At 38.7% G+C, this 18,090-nt stretch overlaps 2 protein-coding genes across 3 annotated transcripts in view; one reads left to right on the forward strand and one right to left on the reverse strand.

Annotated features, from left to right (window-relative positions):
• The window catches only part of TRPM6 (transient receptor potential cation channel subfamily M member 6), a 52,193-nt gene extending 34,751 nt beyond the window's left edge, over positions 1-17,442 (forward strand). For both annotated transcript variants that reach the window (XM_071581685.1, XM_071581684.1), the window contains 7 exons: positions 5,123-5,188; positions 7,355-7,641; positions 7,888-7,970; positions 8,512-8,717; positions 10,617-10,668; positions 13,579-13,685; positions 14,522-17,442. In XM_071581685.1, the coding sequence (XP_071437786.1) occupies positions 5,123-5,188; positions 7,355-7,641; positions 7,888-7,970; positions 8,512-8,717; positions 10,617-10,668; positions 13,579-13,685; positions 14,522-14,637 (917 nt within the window). In that variant the 3' untranslated portion in view covers positions 14,638-17,442. The remainder of the gene's footprint in view (positions 1-5,122; positions 5,189-7,354; positions 7,642-7,887; positions 7,971-8,511; positions 8,718-10,616; positions 10,669-13,578; positions 13,686-14,521) is intronic.
• RORB (RAR related orphan receptor B) overlaps positions 1-18,090 on the reverse strand; it is a 213,877-nt gene that overhangs the window by 1,296 nt on the left and 194,491 nt on the right. The gene's annotated exons all lie outside the window — the stretch shown is intronic.

Below are 18,090 nucleotides of genomic sequence, written 5' to 3' on the forward strand. Positions count from 1 at the left end.
CAGTGCATCTCATTGGCACAGTGTCAATGTTGCTGCATGGAAATTGATAGCGGCATAAATCAGTGGCAGCCCTTGGTGAAAGAAGGAGGATATGGAAGTCACAGAAACAGTCCTTATAGGCAGAGTGCAAGGAGCTCTCCCAGAGTGCCTTTTTGCTTGGAAGAAGGAAATTCATGAATTATGAAAAGAGTAGCAGCTGATGCTTGTGAGATACCGTGGATGTGTGTCCTGGTTCCTGGCCAGGTTGGGGTTAATTTTTGCAGTAGCCAGGAGGGAACATGGCTAGGACACAGAGGTCATTGTATACCACCTCATGTCCTCTTCCAGGGTGTGGCAGCAGTTTGCATATTAATGGTTTCTGCATGATGAGCATTCGCTTACAAATTGTTTGCCTGTCTTGTACCCTCTGTTAATAACAGCATTGCTGTTATTGTTTGTGTTCTTATTTCTTTCCTGTTTCCAGTAAATTGTTCGTACCTCAACTCACGATCTTTACTTTTTGTGCCTCTAGTTCTCCTCTGCATCTCACAACAGTGGGGAGTGGGGCGTGAGCAAGCAGCACATGGTTTGGAATGTTTCAGTGGGAACACTAAGTGGGGGAATACCATTCCTAAACCATGACAGCCTTATTTGGTGCTTAACAGGAGGCATGAAGGGTTGAACAACAGATCCGACCACAGCGGGTTGGAGAAAAAAAATCTAAGCATTTGTTGTATAATGTATGGGGCCACTGGTCACAATATTGTTTGGTCTGTTCATGTGGTTGTGGTACCTAATCCTGTATGTGTTTCCATATATGCACTATGTGCCCATCCCAGTGTTGTGTTTCAGATCAGGGAGAGAGATCAGGATTGCTTTGTTGTTGTATTGTTAGATATCAGCTTATGACATGATAATATCCAGGGCAATGAGGGTCCTTTGGGATGTGTATTCAGTGTTGCTCTCCTACACTTACCTTGGGCACTACCTTTGGGAGTATTCTGGGGTGCTTTAAGTACAGCGTCATCTACCAGTCAAGGGAGGTGATTGTCCTGCTCTGCTCTACAATGGTGCATGAGTACTATATGCAGTTTTGGCCACCACAATACAGAAAAGACATTAAGCTATTAGAGAGTTCCAAAGTAGGATCACGAGGATGGTGAAGGGACCGGAGGGGAAGCATAATGAGAAGTGGTTGAAGTCACTTGCTTTGTTCAGTCTGGAGAGGAGGAGGCTGAGGAGAAACCTCGCTGTAGTCTTCAGCATCCTCATAAAGGGAAGTAGAGGGGCAGGTACTGATTTCTTCACTCCCATGATCGGTGACATGACTCAAGGAGACAGCACAAAGCTGAGTCAGGGGTGGTTTAGGTTAGATATCAGGAAGTGGTTTTTCACCCAGATGATGGCTGAGCACTGGAAATAAGCTTCTCAAGGAAGTATTCACAGCAGCAAGCCTGTCTGAGTTAAAGAAGTATTTGGACAATGCTCTCAGGCATGTGGTGTGATTTTTGGTGTGACCTGCACAGGGCCAGAAGTTGGACTTGATGTCCTGATGAGTCCCTTCAAACTCAGCATATTCTATGATTCTATAATAATTGTACTCAGCCTGTGAGAGAACAGGGGAGGATGGTTTTCCCTACCTTTTCACCCACTTTTCCTCCTTCAGGCCTGTTAAAACAGCTTTGGAGAATTTTGAATTTCCTTTGGATGTAAGGAAAGCATGTTGTTGTTGCCAAGCCTACCTGGCCTCACTGGTGTGGTCTACACTATGTTTAGAGTAACAAAAGAAATTTCTGACAAGGTTATTCAGAGACATTCCCTGAGGGTAGATAGTCATGAGTGGCATGAAATGTGGGAGAAAATGGGCCAGCTTTTGAAGAATTATTCTGCTCCAATGGTTTGGAAGTTTACCCCTGAACAACTATAGGATGCCAATAGACTGGCAGAATATTTGAAAGAAAAATGATGTGGAAGTTGGCAGAGAGGCACAGCAACGTGCTGGGCCCTGGCTACTATTTATCAGACACTGCTCATCACTAGCAGCACCTTCAGGAGGAGGAACTCAGCCTACAGGCACTGTGGCCACTCAAACTGCAGCTGAACCAGAGAAAGAACTTGTGTTGATAGCACTTGCCCCAAAAACCAGAAGACAAAATCAGTTCCAAATCAGTGACTGGCCCTGTGCATCATTGTTGTGAATTACCTCAGGAGAGGATATTTCAAGGACCCAAAAAGGCATTACTGGGCTTTTGGGATAGCTGCTGTAGAGATAGAGGAAATTAGACAGTTGGATACCTTGCCTGGTCTCTCAGAAGACCCTTCTGCTGTGGGACTGCTGAAGGTGGAAGAACAACAGGCACTGATCACTACCACAACAGTGCACCATGACAACACCACACCAGTTGGAACTCTGTGACCCCCATCTATGAGATGATTCTTTGACTGAAGAGCCAGGGATTGGTCAGCAAGACTCCTTCACTCTTTAGTAGTCCGATATGGCCAGTGCCTAAGTCCAGTGAAGAGTGGAGAGTTATAGTAGACTTCTGTGGCCTGAAAGAAGTCACACCACTCCGAGTGCTGCTGTGCTGAACATGCTGGAACTTCAGTACGAACTGGAGTCCAAGGCAGCAAAGTGGTGCCACCATCAACATTGGTAATGTGTTTTTCTCCATTCCTTTGGCAGCAGAGTGCAGGCCACAGTTTGCTTTCACCTGGAGGCATGTCCAGTACACCTGGAACAAACTGCCCCAGGCGTGGAAACACAGTCTCACGTTTTGCCATGTGCTGATCCAGACTGCACTGGAAAAGGGTGAAGCTCCAGAACACTTGCAGTGTATTCATGACATCATCATATAGGGCAACACAGCAGTGGAGGTTTTTGAGAAAGGGCAGAAGATAATCCAAATCCTCCTGAAGGCTGGTTGTGCCATACAGCAAACTGAGGTTATGGGACCTTTCTAGGAAATTCAGTTTTACAGTAAAATGGCAGGATGGATGTTGTCAGACTCCAATGAACATAGTCAAAACAGCAGCTACTTCCCCACCAACCAGCAAGAAGGAAACATAGGCTTTCCTAGATGCTGTGGGCTTTTGGAGGATGCATATTCCAGAAGAAGAACAGGAAAAGACAAGATATAAGAAATGTTCTCTACACTGCAGCCAGGGAGAATGCCAGCTGGCAAAAAGTACCTGGTGAGACCCAAAGATGACCCTTGGGGTTCTGGAGTCAGGGATACAAAGGATCCAAGGCCTGTGATACCCCAACTAAAAACACATACTGGCAGCTTATGAAGGGATTTGAGCTGCTGGACTGGATGTTCAGAGGGAAAGTCCCATCATGCCACTGATGTTACATGGAGTAAGTGGACCACTCTGATCACACAGGAAGCTTGAACAGGAAACCCTAATTGATCAGGGATCTTGGAACTCTTCACAAACTGTCTTGAAGATGAAAATTTTGGATTGTCATCAGGAGGATAAGGTGAAATGTGCTAAGGAGGCCCCATCGTATAATCAGCTACTAGAAAATGAAAAGCAATATGCTGTCTTCAATAATGGTTCCTGCCATATGGGAGTGATACATCAAAAGTGAACAGCTGACGCATGGGAGTCCTCCACAGCAAGTCACAGAAACTATTGAAGGACAAAGTGGATCAAGTCAGGTTGCAGAGCTGAAAGCCATCCAGCAGGCTTTAGCTATTGCTGAATAGGATAAATGGCCAGTGCTCTACCTCTACCCTGACTTGTGGATGGTACAAATGCTTTGTGGTGTTTGCTAGACTGATGGAAAACGGCCGGCTGGCAGCACAGAGGAAAACCCATCTGGGCTACTGAATTATGACAAGACATCATTGCCCAGGTAGAGAAGTTGACTGTAAAAGTACTAAATGCATGTGCCCAAGAGCCAGGCTGCTGAAGAACATTGTAACAATGGACAGGTGAATCGGGCTGCCAAGATTAAAGTGTCTTAAGGGGAGCTGGAGTGGGCCTGTGATGCCTCAGGTCATCAGGGAAGAGATGCAACATACAGATGGGCTTGTGATTGAAGGATGAATGGACACTGATTGAGGATGATGGACACTCTCTCCCATGTTATCTGTAACTCTGAGACATGTGCTGCAGTCAAGGAGGCCAAGTGGGTAAAGCCTCTGTGGTATGGTGGAAGATGGTCAAAATGTAAATGTGAGTGGCCTGGTACATTGATTACATCACACTCCTGCAAACCCACCAAGGCAAGTGTTATGTGCTTACAATGTTGGAAGCACCCACTGGATGGCTGGACACGTACCCTGTGCCTCACACCAATGCCTGGAACACCATCTTGGGCCTTGAAAAGTAAGTCCTGTGGGATCATGTCACCTGAGAAAGAATTGAGTTTGACAACAGGTCTCATTTCAAAAATAGCCTCACAGAGAACATGGTATTGAGTGAGAATATCATATTCCCTATCATGCACCAGCCTCTGCGAGAACTGAACAGTAGAATGGACTATTTAAAGCCACAGTGAAAGGAAATCTGTGATGGAACCTTCAGACATTGGGATCTACATTTTAATGAGGTCCTGGTTCTGGTCAGGACAAGGTTAATTTTGCTAATAACCAAGAGGTTATTGTATACCACCTCATGTCATTTTCCAGGGACAGGGGAAAGGGTCCCTTCTGGGTCAAGGTAGCATGGCCAAGGTTTGTGTATTGTGGGTTTCCACATGGTGACTATTCACATATGAATTGTTTACCTGTCTTGTGTCCTCAGTTATTAATAGTTTTGCTGTAACTGTTCATTTTATTATCTCATTGCCATTTTCAGTAAATTGTTCTTATTGCAGCCCATGATCTTTGCTTACTCCAATTCTCTTCTCCATCCCACTGCAGAAGAGGGAGAATGGGAGAGGGATCAGTGAGGGAGCAGCACATGGTTTGGAGTGTTTCACTGAGGACATTTAATTGGAGAATACCATTCCTAAAATGTGACTATGTGCAAAGGGGCATTGCTGACTGGGTAGAGGGAATGGTGATCACATCTGACACAGGATCACACTGCTGCCTCATTAACTTTGTACACTGTAGTAAAGTGCTGCCAGGTGTTTTTGAAACTCAGCCACCTTGTTTATTCAATATAGTAGTGAAATCTATGTTGTTTGCAGCTGTTGAGAGAAACAATTTAATGAGACTTGCTCAGACCATACCATTTACACCAGTCCAGCTCTTTGGTGAGTACTAACTTCCTGGTTATGTTTTTTACTTTATAAATTTTGCTTTATTTTTTTAAAGACTGTATTTGAGTGGATTAATTTCAGCAATTATTCTTTCTGAAAGAGATGAAACAGATAGAATTGTAGTCATGCAGTAATCTAGGGACTTTGGAGGTTTGTCTTGTCCATCTCTCTCTGTGGTCAATTGAGATCAGGTTGCTGATACCCTGTCCAACTGCATTTTGAATATGCTTATAAATGGAAAATTCTCAGTTTTGTTGGGCAACCTCTTCCAGATTTTGACTGACTTAATTGTGAATCTAGTATTTTCCCCAGTAATTGTTGAGGTTTTCCTTGCTATACTTGTATTTATTGGCATTTGTGTGTTTGCTGTCAACCCAGAGATTAATCTTCTATGTATCTGTTAGGATAACTGAAGACAACAAAAAGTTTCCCCTTAACCTTGATACTTCATTCTCTCTGTTCCTCTTTCATGTACAGACACAGATGTAAATAGATATATGGGATATACCAACAGAAAGAAAACAAGATACTGCTTTAAAGGGCACTTTTCCTGAGCCTGGCACAGAAGACTTGTGTATTAAGGAAAAAAAAACAAACCCTGTGCTATAACTGAAGCCTGGTAGAGAATAATACATAAATTGTCAGGAAGAGTTCTGATAATAGCATGCAACATTGGCTTAGAGACGCAGAAGCTCTGTCTCTAGACACTTGCGATCTAGGTGCCACCTTCTCAATGGGTAGACTATTTTGTCTCACAGCAACAAATTGCTGATGGTTGTAGCATCATAGGATTTCTTGGGACCAGATTGTTGCAAATAATTAATATAGCTATGAGGATATTGAACATTCTAATCTTTGAAGCTCCCAGAAGATACCTTTCTGGGTGTTAAACTGTCAGAAAATAATAGCATGAATATTTAATGTCTGATTAGAAAATATTTCCAGTTATACTATTTTTATACTAGTGTTACCTAATCACACTTGCTGATGAAAACTGGTTTTTTATGAATTAATGTTACAAATATTGTAAGCTGAAAGAAGGAAAGGCAGATTTAAAATATCAGTATACTTTTCTGTTAGTTTACAGATGGTGGCAACCAAAAGGTGTCTTGGTTCTGTTGCAGACGAATGCTACTACAACTACAGAGGGAAATAGAGTATAAATGAGTTAAAGCTCACTATTTTCTACTTCAGAAAAGATATTACTGTCAGGAGCAGAATATTTTAAATGTTTGTACATTGCTCATAACATTGGAATTTCTAGAAAAAAATTTCAAACCTTAGTTTAAGATACCAAAGCTGTAAGCTTCCTGTTAATTTGCTTGAGCTTATTCTCGTAGGAATGTCCTTTTGAATCTAATTTCACCGTCTCATCTTATCATGACCAAGTCACCACTTTTGAAACAACTCAGCTGTCTGCACCAAAAGGTGGCACTCTTGACTACAGTCTATTTTGTATTAACCACAAAGTTAAAGCATTTAATGGTGTAGTTGATAATTATTACATGCTTTGTGTGTTTGCGTTGATGTCATGACTTTTTCATAGATGTATTTTTAACTGTTATTTTAAATAATATATTTAAGATTTTATTTTTTTCCCCAGAAATTCCAATATTGTTTTGCGATGCACAAATATTTCAGTTGTTCTTCTCCTGCCAGTTTGTTTGGGTGTTGGTTGTTTTTTTGGGGTTTACTTTGTGCAACACAATAGAAAAACTATTTGAGTGTTCCATGAATCACAGGTAACTTAATTCTTACTAAAAATTCTGTGTCGATACTTCATACACTGCAGATAAAAGTGGTAACTCCTTACAATTATGTGCTTTCAAAGGACTACTATAGACTAGAATATATATGACCTTTGTTTCTGTGGAAGTGTCCAGGAGGTCTTAAATCCATCTCTGTTTAGAGGCTTAATAGAAGCTCTTTGGTCCACTTATTGTAATAGTATAAAAACATATGTACTAAGTTGTGTAAGTTTAGGCTGGGCAAGTTTTCAGACAGATGAACAATAATGATAAAAAGGTTCTATTTTAAAAAAAGTGTGGCTTACAAAGGTGTGCAAAGTGGTATGTATATTTAAAGACATCAAATGAAACTGCTGATCTCTCCTGTTTCTGCAATATATAGCTTTGCTAATAAAATTTCCTTTTATTTAAGCTGGAGAGGAAGTGACAGTATATCATCTAGAAGAAAGTTCACCTATGAATCTTGATAAAAGCATGTCTTCCTGGTCCCAGCATGGTACGGCTGCAATGATCCAAGTCCTGTCACAGGAGGAGATGGATGGGGGTCTGCGAAGGGCTATGAAGGTTATTTGTACTTGGTCTGAAAATGACGTATTAAAGCTGGGACAAGTATTTATTGTGAAGTCTTTTCTACCAGAGGTGGTTCAAACTTGGCAAAAGATCTTTCATGATGGCACAGTGTTGCATCTCTGCCTAAGGGTGAGTTCAGACCTGAAGACGCTGACTGGTCTAGCCTGATGTTATGTTGCTTACATGTTAATGTCTTCAACATAGCTAACATGTTGTTACCTGTTTAAAAGAAAAAAGGTTTTGTGGAAGATTTCTCTCCCATTTGTAAACATTATATAATCAGTGTGTGTGTGTGTTTCTTTGTTTTGACAAATTCCTGACACTTTTCTTCATAAAAGGGGAAGTAGTGTTCACAACACTGCTTCTTTTTTCCAGGAGATCCAACAGCAAAGGGCTGCCCAGAAGTTAATCTACATCTTCAACCAAATGAAGCCTCATACTATTCCCTATAAACCAAGGTAAATTCAGTGTCTTTTAAGTACCAGAGGTTTCTCTTTTCAGCTGTGTCCCAGGTTTAGTGCAGCCTCTGTTTCTGTAGAGATTTGCAATGATAATGCAATGATAATTACAATAATAATGTTACTATCTAATGATAGTTAATGAACTTTTAAGAGAAAAGGTAGGCAGCTTGGAAGTTTGTCTTTATAGCTGTGTGTGGTGGCAAAATAAACATGCCATTCCTTAGACTTAAGCAAGAATTGCCTTTTATCTAATTAACATAAACCAATTTGGCATAGCTCCTTTACAGCGGGTTGGAGTAAATCAGATTGTGTTATTTATAACCTCTACTTTTCAGATCAGTTGCTTTGTTTTGAGAGTTAACAGGCCAAGAAAGCCTTTGTTCTCTCTACCATTTCGTACTTCCTGCTGTTCAAAATGCTTCTGCTAGGGAAGATATGTCCTCCTTTTTTGTATATTTGCTCTGCATCAGGCTTTTTGCTGACTGTGAGGATATTCATTACCTTGCTGGCTCCTGGTAGATGGTATTTATATCTGTAGGTTCCTGGAAGTTTTCCTCATCTACTGCCATTCAGCAAACCAGTGGCTGACCATTGAGAAATACATGACTGGTGAATTTCGGAAATACAACAACAACAATGGAGATGAGATTACTCCCAGCAGCTTGCTGGAAGAGCTGATGCTGTCCTTCTCTCACTGGACCTATGTGTACACCTGTGGGGAGCTCCTTGTCCTGGATTTGCAAGGTGACTACTAGCATGGGATCACTGTTTGAAGCCAGGTGAAAAGCAATTATCTCTAAAGAGAATTTAGTTCTGAGGAGTGGGCCAAATTCTTGCTTACATGAGAAATGCAAAGCTCAAGAAAGCCTTGGATATCTGTTTGCTACTGATAAACGAGAATCTGCCCAAAGAGTCTAAGCTAATGTAGGTGTAATAGAAAAATAATTTTGCTTCAAATGCCTCTAGGCTAAAAGAGCAAAGAACAGTTAGATAAACTCTACAGAAACATGTCAACCAGCTCCAAAAAAACCATTCCACATATTATTTTGAATAAAAAATACATGTAAAGTATTTTCATTTTTCATAAGATATATAATTAATATAGAAATTCAAGTGTACCCTTCTGTATATGCACATTTTATGTAACCTGCCAAAAAAGTGTGAACTGCTATCTGCAGTTCTATTTTTTTATTGTTCATATTAATAAACCTGTAAACAGTTTCATAGACTATAAGCTTAAATGCTATTCACAAAGTCTGGTGACTCCTTCAAAGAGCATATGATCTGTACCTTTGTAAGTGGGAAGATGGTATATTTTGAGGAGATAAAACAGTTAACAATGTTCAGAAGATGAACATCACCTATCAAACTGTATAAACACTATTTTTTTTGTCTTTTCTGTCAAGGGAAGTGTGAATGGGTAGTCAAAGACTTAAGATATTTACATTTTGCAGCATCCAGAAGCTGTGAATTACAAAAAGACATATTAAGCAAAGTAAACCTATAATTCCGTCCTTGCCTTATTTGTACAGAAAGAATAAGTGTGTCTTCACTGTAACCTACTAGAATTTGCCTGAAGTTTGCTTCTGTTTCTTACGCGGCTCTTGACAGTTCCAGACCAATTGTGTTGGCTTAAAAAAGGCGAATTTAAACATCTATGTAAATCTCAGTTTTCATCTCTAACTAACCAATACTGGCTCTAGTTTGGGTCTTGTGTTTAATTATCTAATCTGGAGCTGAGTAAAAGTCAAGGGTTGCTCCCGTTGGAGTTCTAGCAGGATGAATCTATATCACAATTTACTATATTATACTGGAACCATCTCCACATACATGTATGTACACTGCATTTTGCCTGATTTACATCAACTGAAATGGCCTTCAATGCAGTGTTGCAATTTGGGGGTATTTCAGTCACCTTATGCTGTTTCTGGACTCTTTACTAGTTTTTGTTGCAGAATATTAATTTACTATGTTGAAATAAAAAAAATGCATATCATATGGTCATATGGTTATAGATTTTTTTACTACTGTAAAAACACAGCAATTTCTTCAGACATAAGAAAACATGGTTTTCGTAAATGGTAGTATGTCAACACTCTGAGGAAGACTGTAACATAGGTTTCAGTAGCATTCAGTATCATAATGAATTTTTTTTTTAATATGCTTCCATTGGAAACCTAAATGAAAAAAGGTGTAACAGAGCCAAAAATTTGCACCTCATGAAGTTGTGTCTTGTGTTTGTTACCTTGAAGAGAATGTGTGTCTGAGAGCAGATCCATTGATACTGGCAAGATCGATGTCTGATGATCCTTAAGTCCAGCTAAAATAAATGTTTTGTTTGTCACATTTTGCTTAGTTAGTTGAGCTTGAACATAGTATTTACTGTATTTGTGTACACTTTCCATCTGCATATAAATAAACCTCAAAGCAACTGACGTCATGACTGTAATAAGAACTATACATGCTTGCCAATACTGAACAGAGTTTTTATACTCATAGCTTTTTCAGTTTAGCTCATGACCACTCTAACTACAATGCCTTAACATCTACAGAAAATGGTTAGTTACATTTTTGTTAAGTGCCAGAGTATGAAATCATGACTATCTTCCTTTGTAACACACACACACTATTAATTTGTTGTAGGTGTTGGGGAAAACCTTACAGATCCATCTGTGATTAAACCCGAAGACAAAAAGTAGGTTTCTTTCTGATGAAATTATCATTTGCTTTTAGACATTCTCCCAGCAGTCTGTATATTTAGGATGGGGTTTTTTTTATGTTTTGTGTGGGAGTTTTAATTATTTTTCACATGATGTTTGAGTTAAATGAAAGTATGGTGCCAATGACAAGACTACATCCTCCCCTGTGCTTTGGAGGATTATGTTTCCCAGCTCTCAACATGCGATGCAGTGACAGGTGGATGAAACTGAGGAGAGTCTGTGTGGCTCTGCTGGGAGCACAGAAGTTTTCTAGGGCTATGCAGGGAAAGCAGAAGTGGGAGGTGGAAGACATCTCCGGGAGATGTACATCTTTTTGCAAATTTGTACCAAAGGAGGTAATAAGTAACTTGAATATGGCAATCCGGTTTCCACTGCATAGTGGGGCACTTTTCATGGACTACATAGGACAACAGTGGTTTAAAAGGATGAGGAGAAGGCCTCTGATTCTTTAACTTTTCCAGCAGGCCTTAGTTCATATTTCAGAGCCTTAATATGAAGTTGGTTAATCATGAGTGGAAACTTACAAAAATTAGAGAGATTATACACACAGAAATAGCAATCTTCCATCATGAATCAAATTTCAGAATCAGAACTATGGCCATTCTCTCTTTCTGTGACCTTGATCTTCAATGATATTTCCTTTAGTGAGAGCAGAAGCAGTGGTGTTGATGCCTGCTTTCCTGCAGGGTTCTCTTCCTAAACCCACACATCTCTCCAGATGTTCCCTTACTTGCTTGCCCCTCCCCTCATCTTGGCTCCCTCTTACTCAGCTCATGTCATCTGATTGAAGGGATGTCTCATGTTGGAAGGAAGCAAAGGAAGCCAAATAGGCCATAGGCCCATGACAGAAGCAAAGATAGCTCAAGGGAGAGATTGCAAAAGGGTCAGTCATGTGGTTTTTCACTAGATTTTAGCAAACACTTTCAAGGTATTGTTACAGATGTGTAAAATTCTGATTTACTACTGTTCAACTAGATTTTTATATATGAGTGCTAGTGTAAGCTGTAGTAGTTATTGCTGAAAACAGTGGCCAGGCATTGACCACAGTACTTTACATGGCAACTTAGATTATCCTCTTTAAAATAGGGATAATATTTATCTACATTATTTTGAAGCTTATGCTTATTAGTGACGTGCTGGATCATTTTAGTTATTAAACCATTTTGTCATGATTATTAAAACTTGATCACACAGATCTTATTTTCAGAATTTTTGTTGGTTTTTTTAATCATCTGCAAAATAGTTAGAGGGCAGCCGTTAATCAAAACCAGCTTGATTTTCATGTATTCAGGGAAATTTTCAGAATAGTAAGTTATGAAACTATATTGTTTTGAATTGGGGATCTAAAGGAATAAGGCAGTGAACCTGGGGTGGCATCTGTAAGCAGCTAGCAGATACTCAGTTCTAAGAAACATTTTCTAAACCCAATAGCAATGTAAAAGCTCTATCTTTGCTCTAACTTTCATTTGCTCACAAAAGAAACATCTCTGACAGGGATAAGGTGTGTTTTAAGTTTACGTTTGTAAATAAGATGCTTAATAACTAACCCTAACCCATACAGTGCCTCAGAAGTTCCTTTGATCTCTTTGTCTTCTAGAAGACAGGGAGAAAATTGGTGGCATTTGACTAATAGGGCTGATTCAGATTTTAGCGTAATTTACAGTTAAATTATTTATCTTTTGTGGCTTGAACTCCATTGATTTAATGGCTCATGTCATTATCACATCATGTATCATGTAAGTCTTTTATTTTCTGCATTCTACATTCTGTCTTGAAATGGGAAAGGCATTTGCAATGGCAAAATATGACCTCTAGCTCCATGATAGTGCACTGTGTCTTGCTTTTACATACAATATCAAAACAAATATAATAGATCTGTTTGGAAAGTATGCCTGATGCTTTGACATTTCAGACAGATCCTGAGCTGGTGAAAATCAGTGGAAGAACTGGCCTAGTGGACATGTGATAAAATGATAAAGGTATAATGTTCATGAAAAGGTTTCCTTTAAAAGCAGATGTAATGAGGCACAGCAACGAGATTGTAGCACAGTGCAGTCCCTGCAGACTCCTGTACTGCTTAAATATTGAGAAGACTTGTCTCACTGGCAGTACTCTGGGTGCTTTTTTATCATGCACTATTTGCCAAATCCACAAAAGAGTGCATTCAAGTAAAGTTTCCACTGACATTAAGTGCAGATTCAGAAATGAGGAAAACAGTGTTCTGAGTTTAAAATTGGAAAGAACTGATACATAAGGCCTACCAAGAGAGGCGAGAAAAAGGTAATAAAAAATCCCATTACAAACATGTGAAAGAGGTGCTAGGTTTCCTCTCCCTCTCCCTCTCCCTCTCCCTCTCCCTCTCCCTCTCCCTCTCCCTCTCCCTCTCCCTCTCCCTCTCCCTCTCCCTCTCCCTCTCCCTCTCCCTCTCCCTCTCCCTCTCCCTCTCCCTCTCCCTCTCCCTCTCCCTCTCCCTCTTTTTCCTTCTCCCTCTGCATTTTTCCATGTTCCCACCATCAAAACTGGAGCCAAATTACTTGTTTGAGTGGTGGCTGACACAGAGTCCTTGGTTTATGGCATACATCATCAAAATGTCAATGTGCCCAGATATCCTTTGAGCATTTCAGTATAGGAACTACTCAGTCTGTCCTGTCTTCCTTTTGAGGAAAAGAAAAGTAGTATAGGGTATATGAAGACTAATATTTTACAGACACAGGAATTTTTCTTATCCCAGAGCTAAGAAACTTGTGATGTGTATTAACCTTTAATTGTCTTGATACAAAGGGCTAACTTATCTCTGATTTAAAAAACAAAAAACATGATATATCCCTCTCCTGTAATACATGCTTTATTTTGCATTGACTGATTTTTAATAATATTTCTTTTAGATCTGGAAAAATGGTATTTGGGCCAGCAAACCTAGGAGAAGGTGCAATAAGAAATTTCATTGCAAAGCATCGTTGCAACTCTTGCTGCAGAAGGCTGAAACTTCCTGGTATGCAAAGTAAAGATTAACTTTTAATCTATGAATAACTTTTACAGTGCAGTAAAAGTAAAGGCCTAAGTGTGCTAAAAAGGCAAGAGCTGATGTTCTTTGAGCTGAAAGATTAGGGTAGGCAGAATCTTTATGTACAAAGACAGATATGAAAATATGGCTTTTTTTGCCTAGCATCCATGCAAGGGCTGGAGCTCACCAACCTGATGTTGGCATTCAGCATGAAAATTGTTTCCCTTACTTTGCTAAATGTTGCCCCATTTTTTGCAGCGTCATCACTACAGATAACCTCAGCAATAATTTTTAGAATAAAAAAGAATAAGAATAGAAAGATTGGTGATGCATGGTGAAAACTCACTGGAGGTTTCCTGGTCCTGGAAAGCGTATTATACACTGCAGCCTCTGCTTAGTTGCTCACACTGTGTTTGGCAGAAGGTGCTTCTATTTGATGTGGGGCAGATTTTAAAGACTCAAAGCCAAAATAGCTTGCTTCCTGGATGATTTTTCAAGCATATATTTTTTCTATGGGGAAATTTCTTTCTGTGAGTGTCTGCCTGGAGTAATAATTGTTGGTTTTGATTATTTGTGTTTGTGGCAGCTAGAGATACTAGAATATCAGCTGGATGAATACAGTCAGGGAAGGTTCATTGATATCAGCTCACACCATTAAGTCCTTCAAGGGATCTCATGCTCCTGTTTCTGATTTGCCCTGCTTCAGATTTTCTTTCTCCTGGAAAGAGTAAACTGACCAGTCATTGGGTTGAACAGTGCTCAGAGTATATGTGCTTTTCAAACATTTACCTGGCTGCATTATTAAATTTATTTTCCCACCATAGATTTGAAAAGAAGTGACTACTCAAAGGAAATGGATGGTCCAGCCTTTGAAATAGAAATGGAAACAAGCAACAGAGGAGTTGACGATGCAGATGAGCCTTTGGAGTATGACATGTGACTGTGAACCAGTGGCTCTGAGGAGAGCCCATGTATTTGCATGCTTGCAAACCTGCCCCTTATTCCTGCCAAGGGTCAGTCCAAAAGCACAAAATGCAGATATCTCAGTTGAGCCTCTGTCTGTCTTTGCTAGACACTGTAGGCAAGGAATAAAAAAATTAACTTTATTTACTCTTCTTCTGTGCTCTTGTACAAGTCAATGAATTGCAAGGAGCAGGTCACCCCTTAACTGGAGGAACCCTCCCATTGGTGCCTTTTTTTTAATGTATATTATGGTTCCAAACAGTTTTCTTAGGAAAATTAGTATGACAAATTTATTTCCAAGAGGGAGTAATTTGTTGTTTCTCCTTCTGCTCTTTAGTAAATTAATGAATGTACACACGTGCAAATAATCTATTTTCTGAGTCAGAGCCCACTCAGCCCTATCATCACTTTTCCTTGGGCATAGAAGGCTCTCCAGGAAATTGCAAAAATATTTCTCTTTATTGCTGATTTTGATGCAGAGACTAACCATGAATATGTGAGTATTGAATCAGTGGTTTAAACAGTAGTGACTCATACAACTAAAAAAATTTGCAGAAACTTCACCTTGAATTCTTTTCACATAACAAGAAAAAACTGAAAAATGAAGGGGCAGATTACTGGGCTCACAAGCATCATTGATATTTCTCATTCTGAGTTGATGAAGTTGATAAATCTATGATCTTTAATACAAACATAAATAATAATCTTGAATGCAATTTGACTTTTAGGACTTGCCTTTATATTATTTTAGCTTCTAAATGTTTTAAAGTTGCAATTGGAACAAAGATTTTAGAAGTAAAAAACTGGTGTGTTCTATTTGATATTTAACTTGTTGTCAATGTCAAGCTGTATGTAGGCTAACAGTGGGACAATGGTATTTTGCAGCATCTGCATCTGTTTCCGTTAATGTCCTCTGATTTAGCTGAAATTCAAAAAACAGAAAAATCAATTATCTGCAAATATTCCATCTCTATATTTACTTTCATTTAGCTTTTTTTTGGAAGCAAGTCAGTCTGTCAGAAGACTTGGCTTGTCTGAAAAAGAGATAGTTAAATTGCTACTCTATAGAGTGATAGTGAATTTTAGTCCCTTTGCTTATCAGGTTGTTCTGCTTCCCATGGTTATCACCTTAAAATCTGACTTTAGGGAGTGCTTACATGCATATATATGTACTTTAAAGATAAAACTTTTTCTAAAGGATCTCTGACTGTTATTATGCCTTTAAATTCAGTTAAGTTAAATGGCACATTAACTCCTGCCCTCATAGTGTTTCTTTCCTCAAATATTGCCTTAAATTCTAAACACATATATACCCTAAACCAGGCTGCGCCTGAGCACCTTTCAGTTCATTACAAGTTTTGAAGATACACAAATCATACTTCAGATGATCTTTTCGTGAAAACCCTCCTGTTGCCTTCAACAGTGAGTTGCTTCTGCATTCATAGTAACAGTTGTGGGAATTCTTATGACATGTAGCTCAATGTAGGTTACTTATTCCTTCTTGTTAAAATCTGTCAAGGTACATACTACCTTCCACTGAAATGGGAGATCCTTGCAAGGTACTAATCTGTGGTAAAATGTAGTTGATATAAATATGATTGCTATTTAATTTTGTTCAATGTGAAGTATTAATGGGACGAAACAAGAAAAGGAGGCATTTGAAATTGTTCTGTTGTATCTTTGTATCCTAGCACTAATCTTCCATACTTGGAGACACTAAGTTGAAAAAGTCTAGTGATTTTGCTAATTAATAAATTATGCCTCACCAGGCTTTTTGCATTTTTTGGGACAGCTTATTCACATTTCACTAAAGCATAAATTTGAGTATTTGGTTAAAGATCTTCCTCCTCTCCCTTTTCATAACTCAGTAATAAATTATAATGAAAATAACTTGAAAAAATATTTTCATTTCTTTTGTGTCCTTGGTGTCTTTCTTACAACAAATCCTATACATTCTTTAAATTGTCTTTTGATGTCTAAATACTGGATTGAAGCCCACACCCACCAAACACATGAAAAAAACCCAACAGCCTTTAGTGGAAACAGCAGTAGGCCCCACCCACACTAAAACTGTGGTGCATGTGGAATGAAACGTATGGAGGTCAGGTTTTTTTCTGCAGCTGCTTGACAACTAGTGTGGAAAAGGAAAACTTGTATGTCAAACCATAGAGTTTTTCAGTTATTAGTTTTGATGCTTGTTTATGCTGAAAAGTACATACAGGAATTTATTTTATCCTTCTGGTGGGTTCAGGAAAAAAAGACTTGTTTACTTAGTTCAAATAAGTCAGGCAGTGAAGTTTTGAAAAAAACAAAACAAAACCACCAGAGTGTTTATAAGCTCACATTCTAATATGAGCGTAAAAGAAGTTTATTGAGGAATTCACTTGGGATTATTCAAAGCAAAATGTGTTTCTGACATCTGCTGCATTGGAGATATAGCTTAAACATATGAAAAATATTCAGTAATTTAAAACCTCGTACTCAGGAAGGGTTTTTAAAATTGTCGTGTATTTGGGGTTACTCATTTATTGTTACTGCAATAAAGTCAAAAGGGATAGTACATCTGTTTTCTAGAAATGGATTTGTATTTACTGAGGTTCTGTCAGTCTATTTCATATTATTTCAAAAGAAAAAAAGAATATTTTTAAAATGTTTTTGTTCTTGATAGGTGTAGAATGAAATAATATGTTTTGGAGCACTAGGAGAAACAGGGGAAAGTAACATACAGAAAGTAATGTGGTTACTTTTATGTTTAATCTCAAGGTAATAAACATGTATTACTTCTATATTTTTCATGTGGTTTCCAGATCCTCTTTTTAAATTGTGCAGTAGCATTAGTTTCTATTCTTATAGTCAATATACTTCAATCAAGAATATTTCTACATTTGTATCATAAGTCAAAATTTATTTTTACAAAGAAAGTAGATAATATAGATATTTTATGATATGTTTTATTTACTTATTAGTTGTTCATTAAACTCTGAAATTCTTTTTCAGTTGGGATGCAAGCTTGACTCTTAGACTCTTGGTAGTTAGTAAGCCAAATCACTGCTGCCGATTAAAAAAAAACAACCAAACATTGCTTTAAGATGAAAGGCCTATTTTTTTACTATAATTCTAGTTCTGTAATGTCAAAAGCCTGTATGGCCACTAGTGTAAACAAGGAGCTGATATAAATGAACAACATTCCATGACCTTCTTTGTCAAATCTGTTATTTTATACCATCTACATTTTACATCTCTTTTCCATTGTTAGGATGCTAATGAATGTCACTTTTTGTGAAAAAATTGTTCCCAGAGATGAAGAAAAGCCTGTCTGGAGTGTCATGGGCCATCCCATGAACTGTGGTCACACCAGAGTTTTCAGTCCTTACCCTATTGCTAGACCATTAGCAAGATCTGTTACTGCTTTTCAGCTTTTCTTTAGTAT

This window comes from Pithys albifrons, chromosome Z, assembly GCF_047495875.1.
Source record: "Pithys albifrons albifrons isolate INPA30051 chromosome Z, PitAlb_v1, whole genome shotgun sequence".
In the NCBI taxonomy this organism is placed as follows: domain Eukaryota; kingdom Metazoa; phylum Chordata; class Aves; order Passeriformes; family Thamnophilidae; genus Pithys; species Pithys albifrons.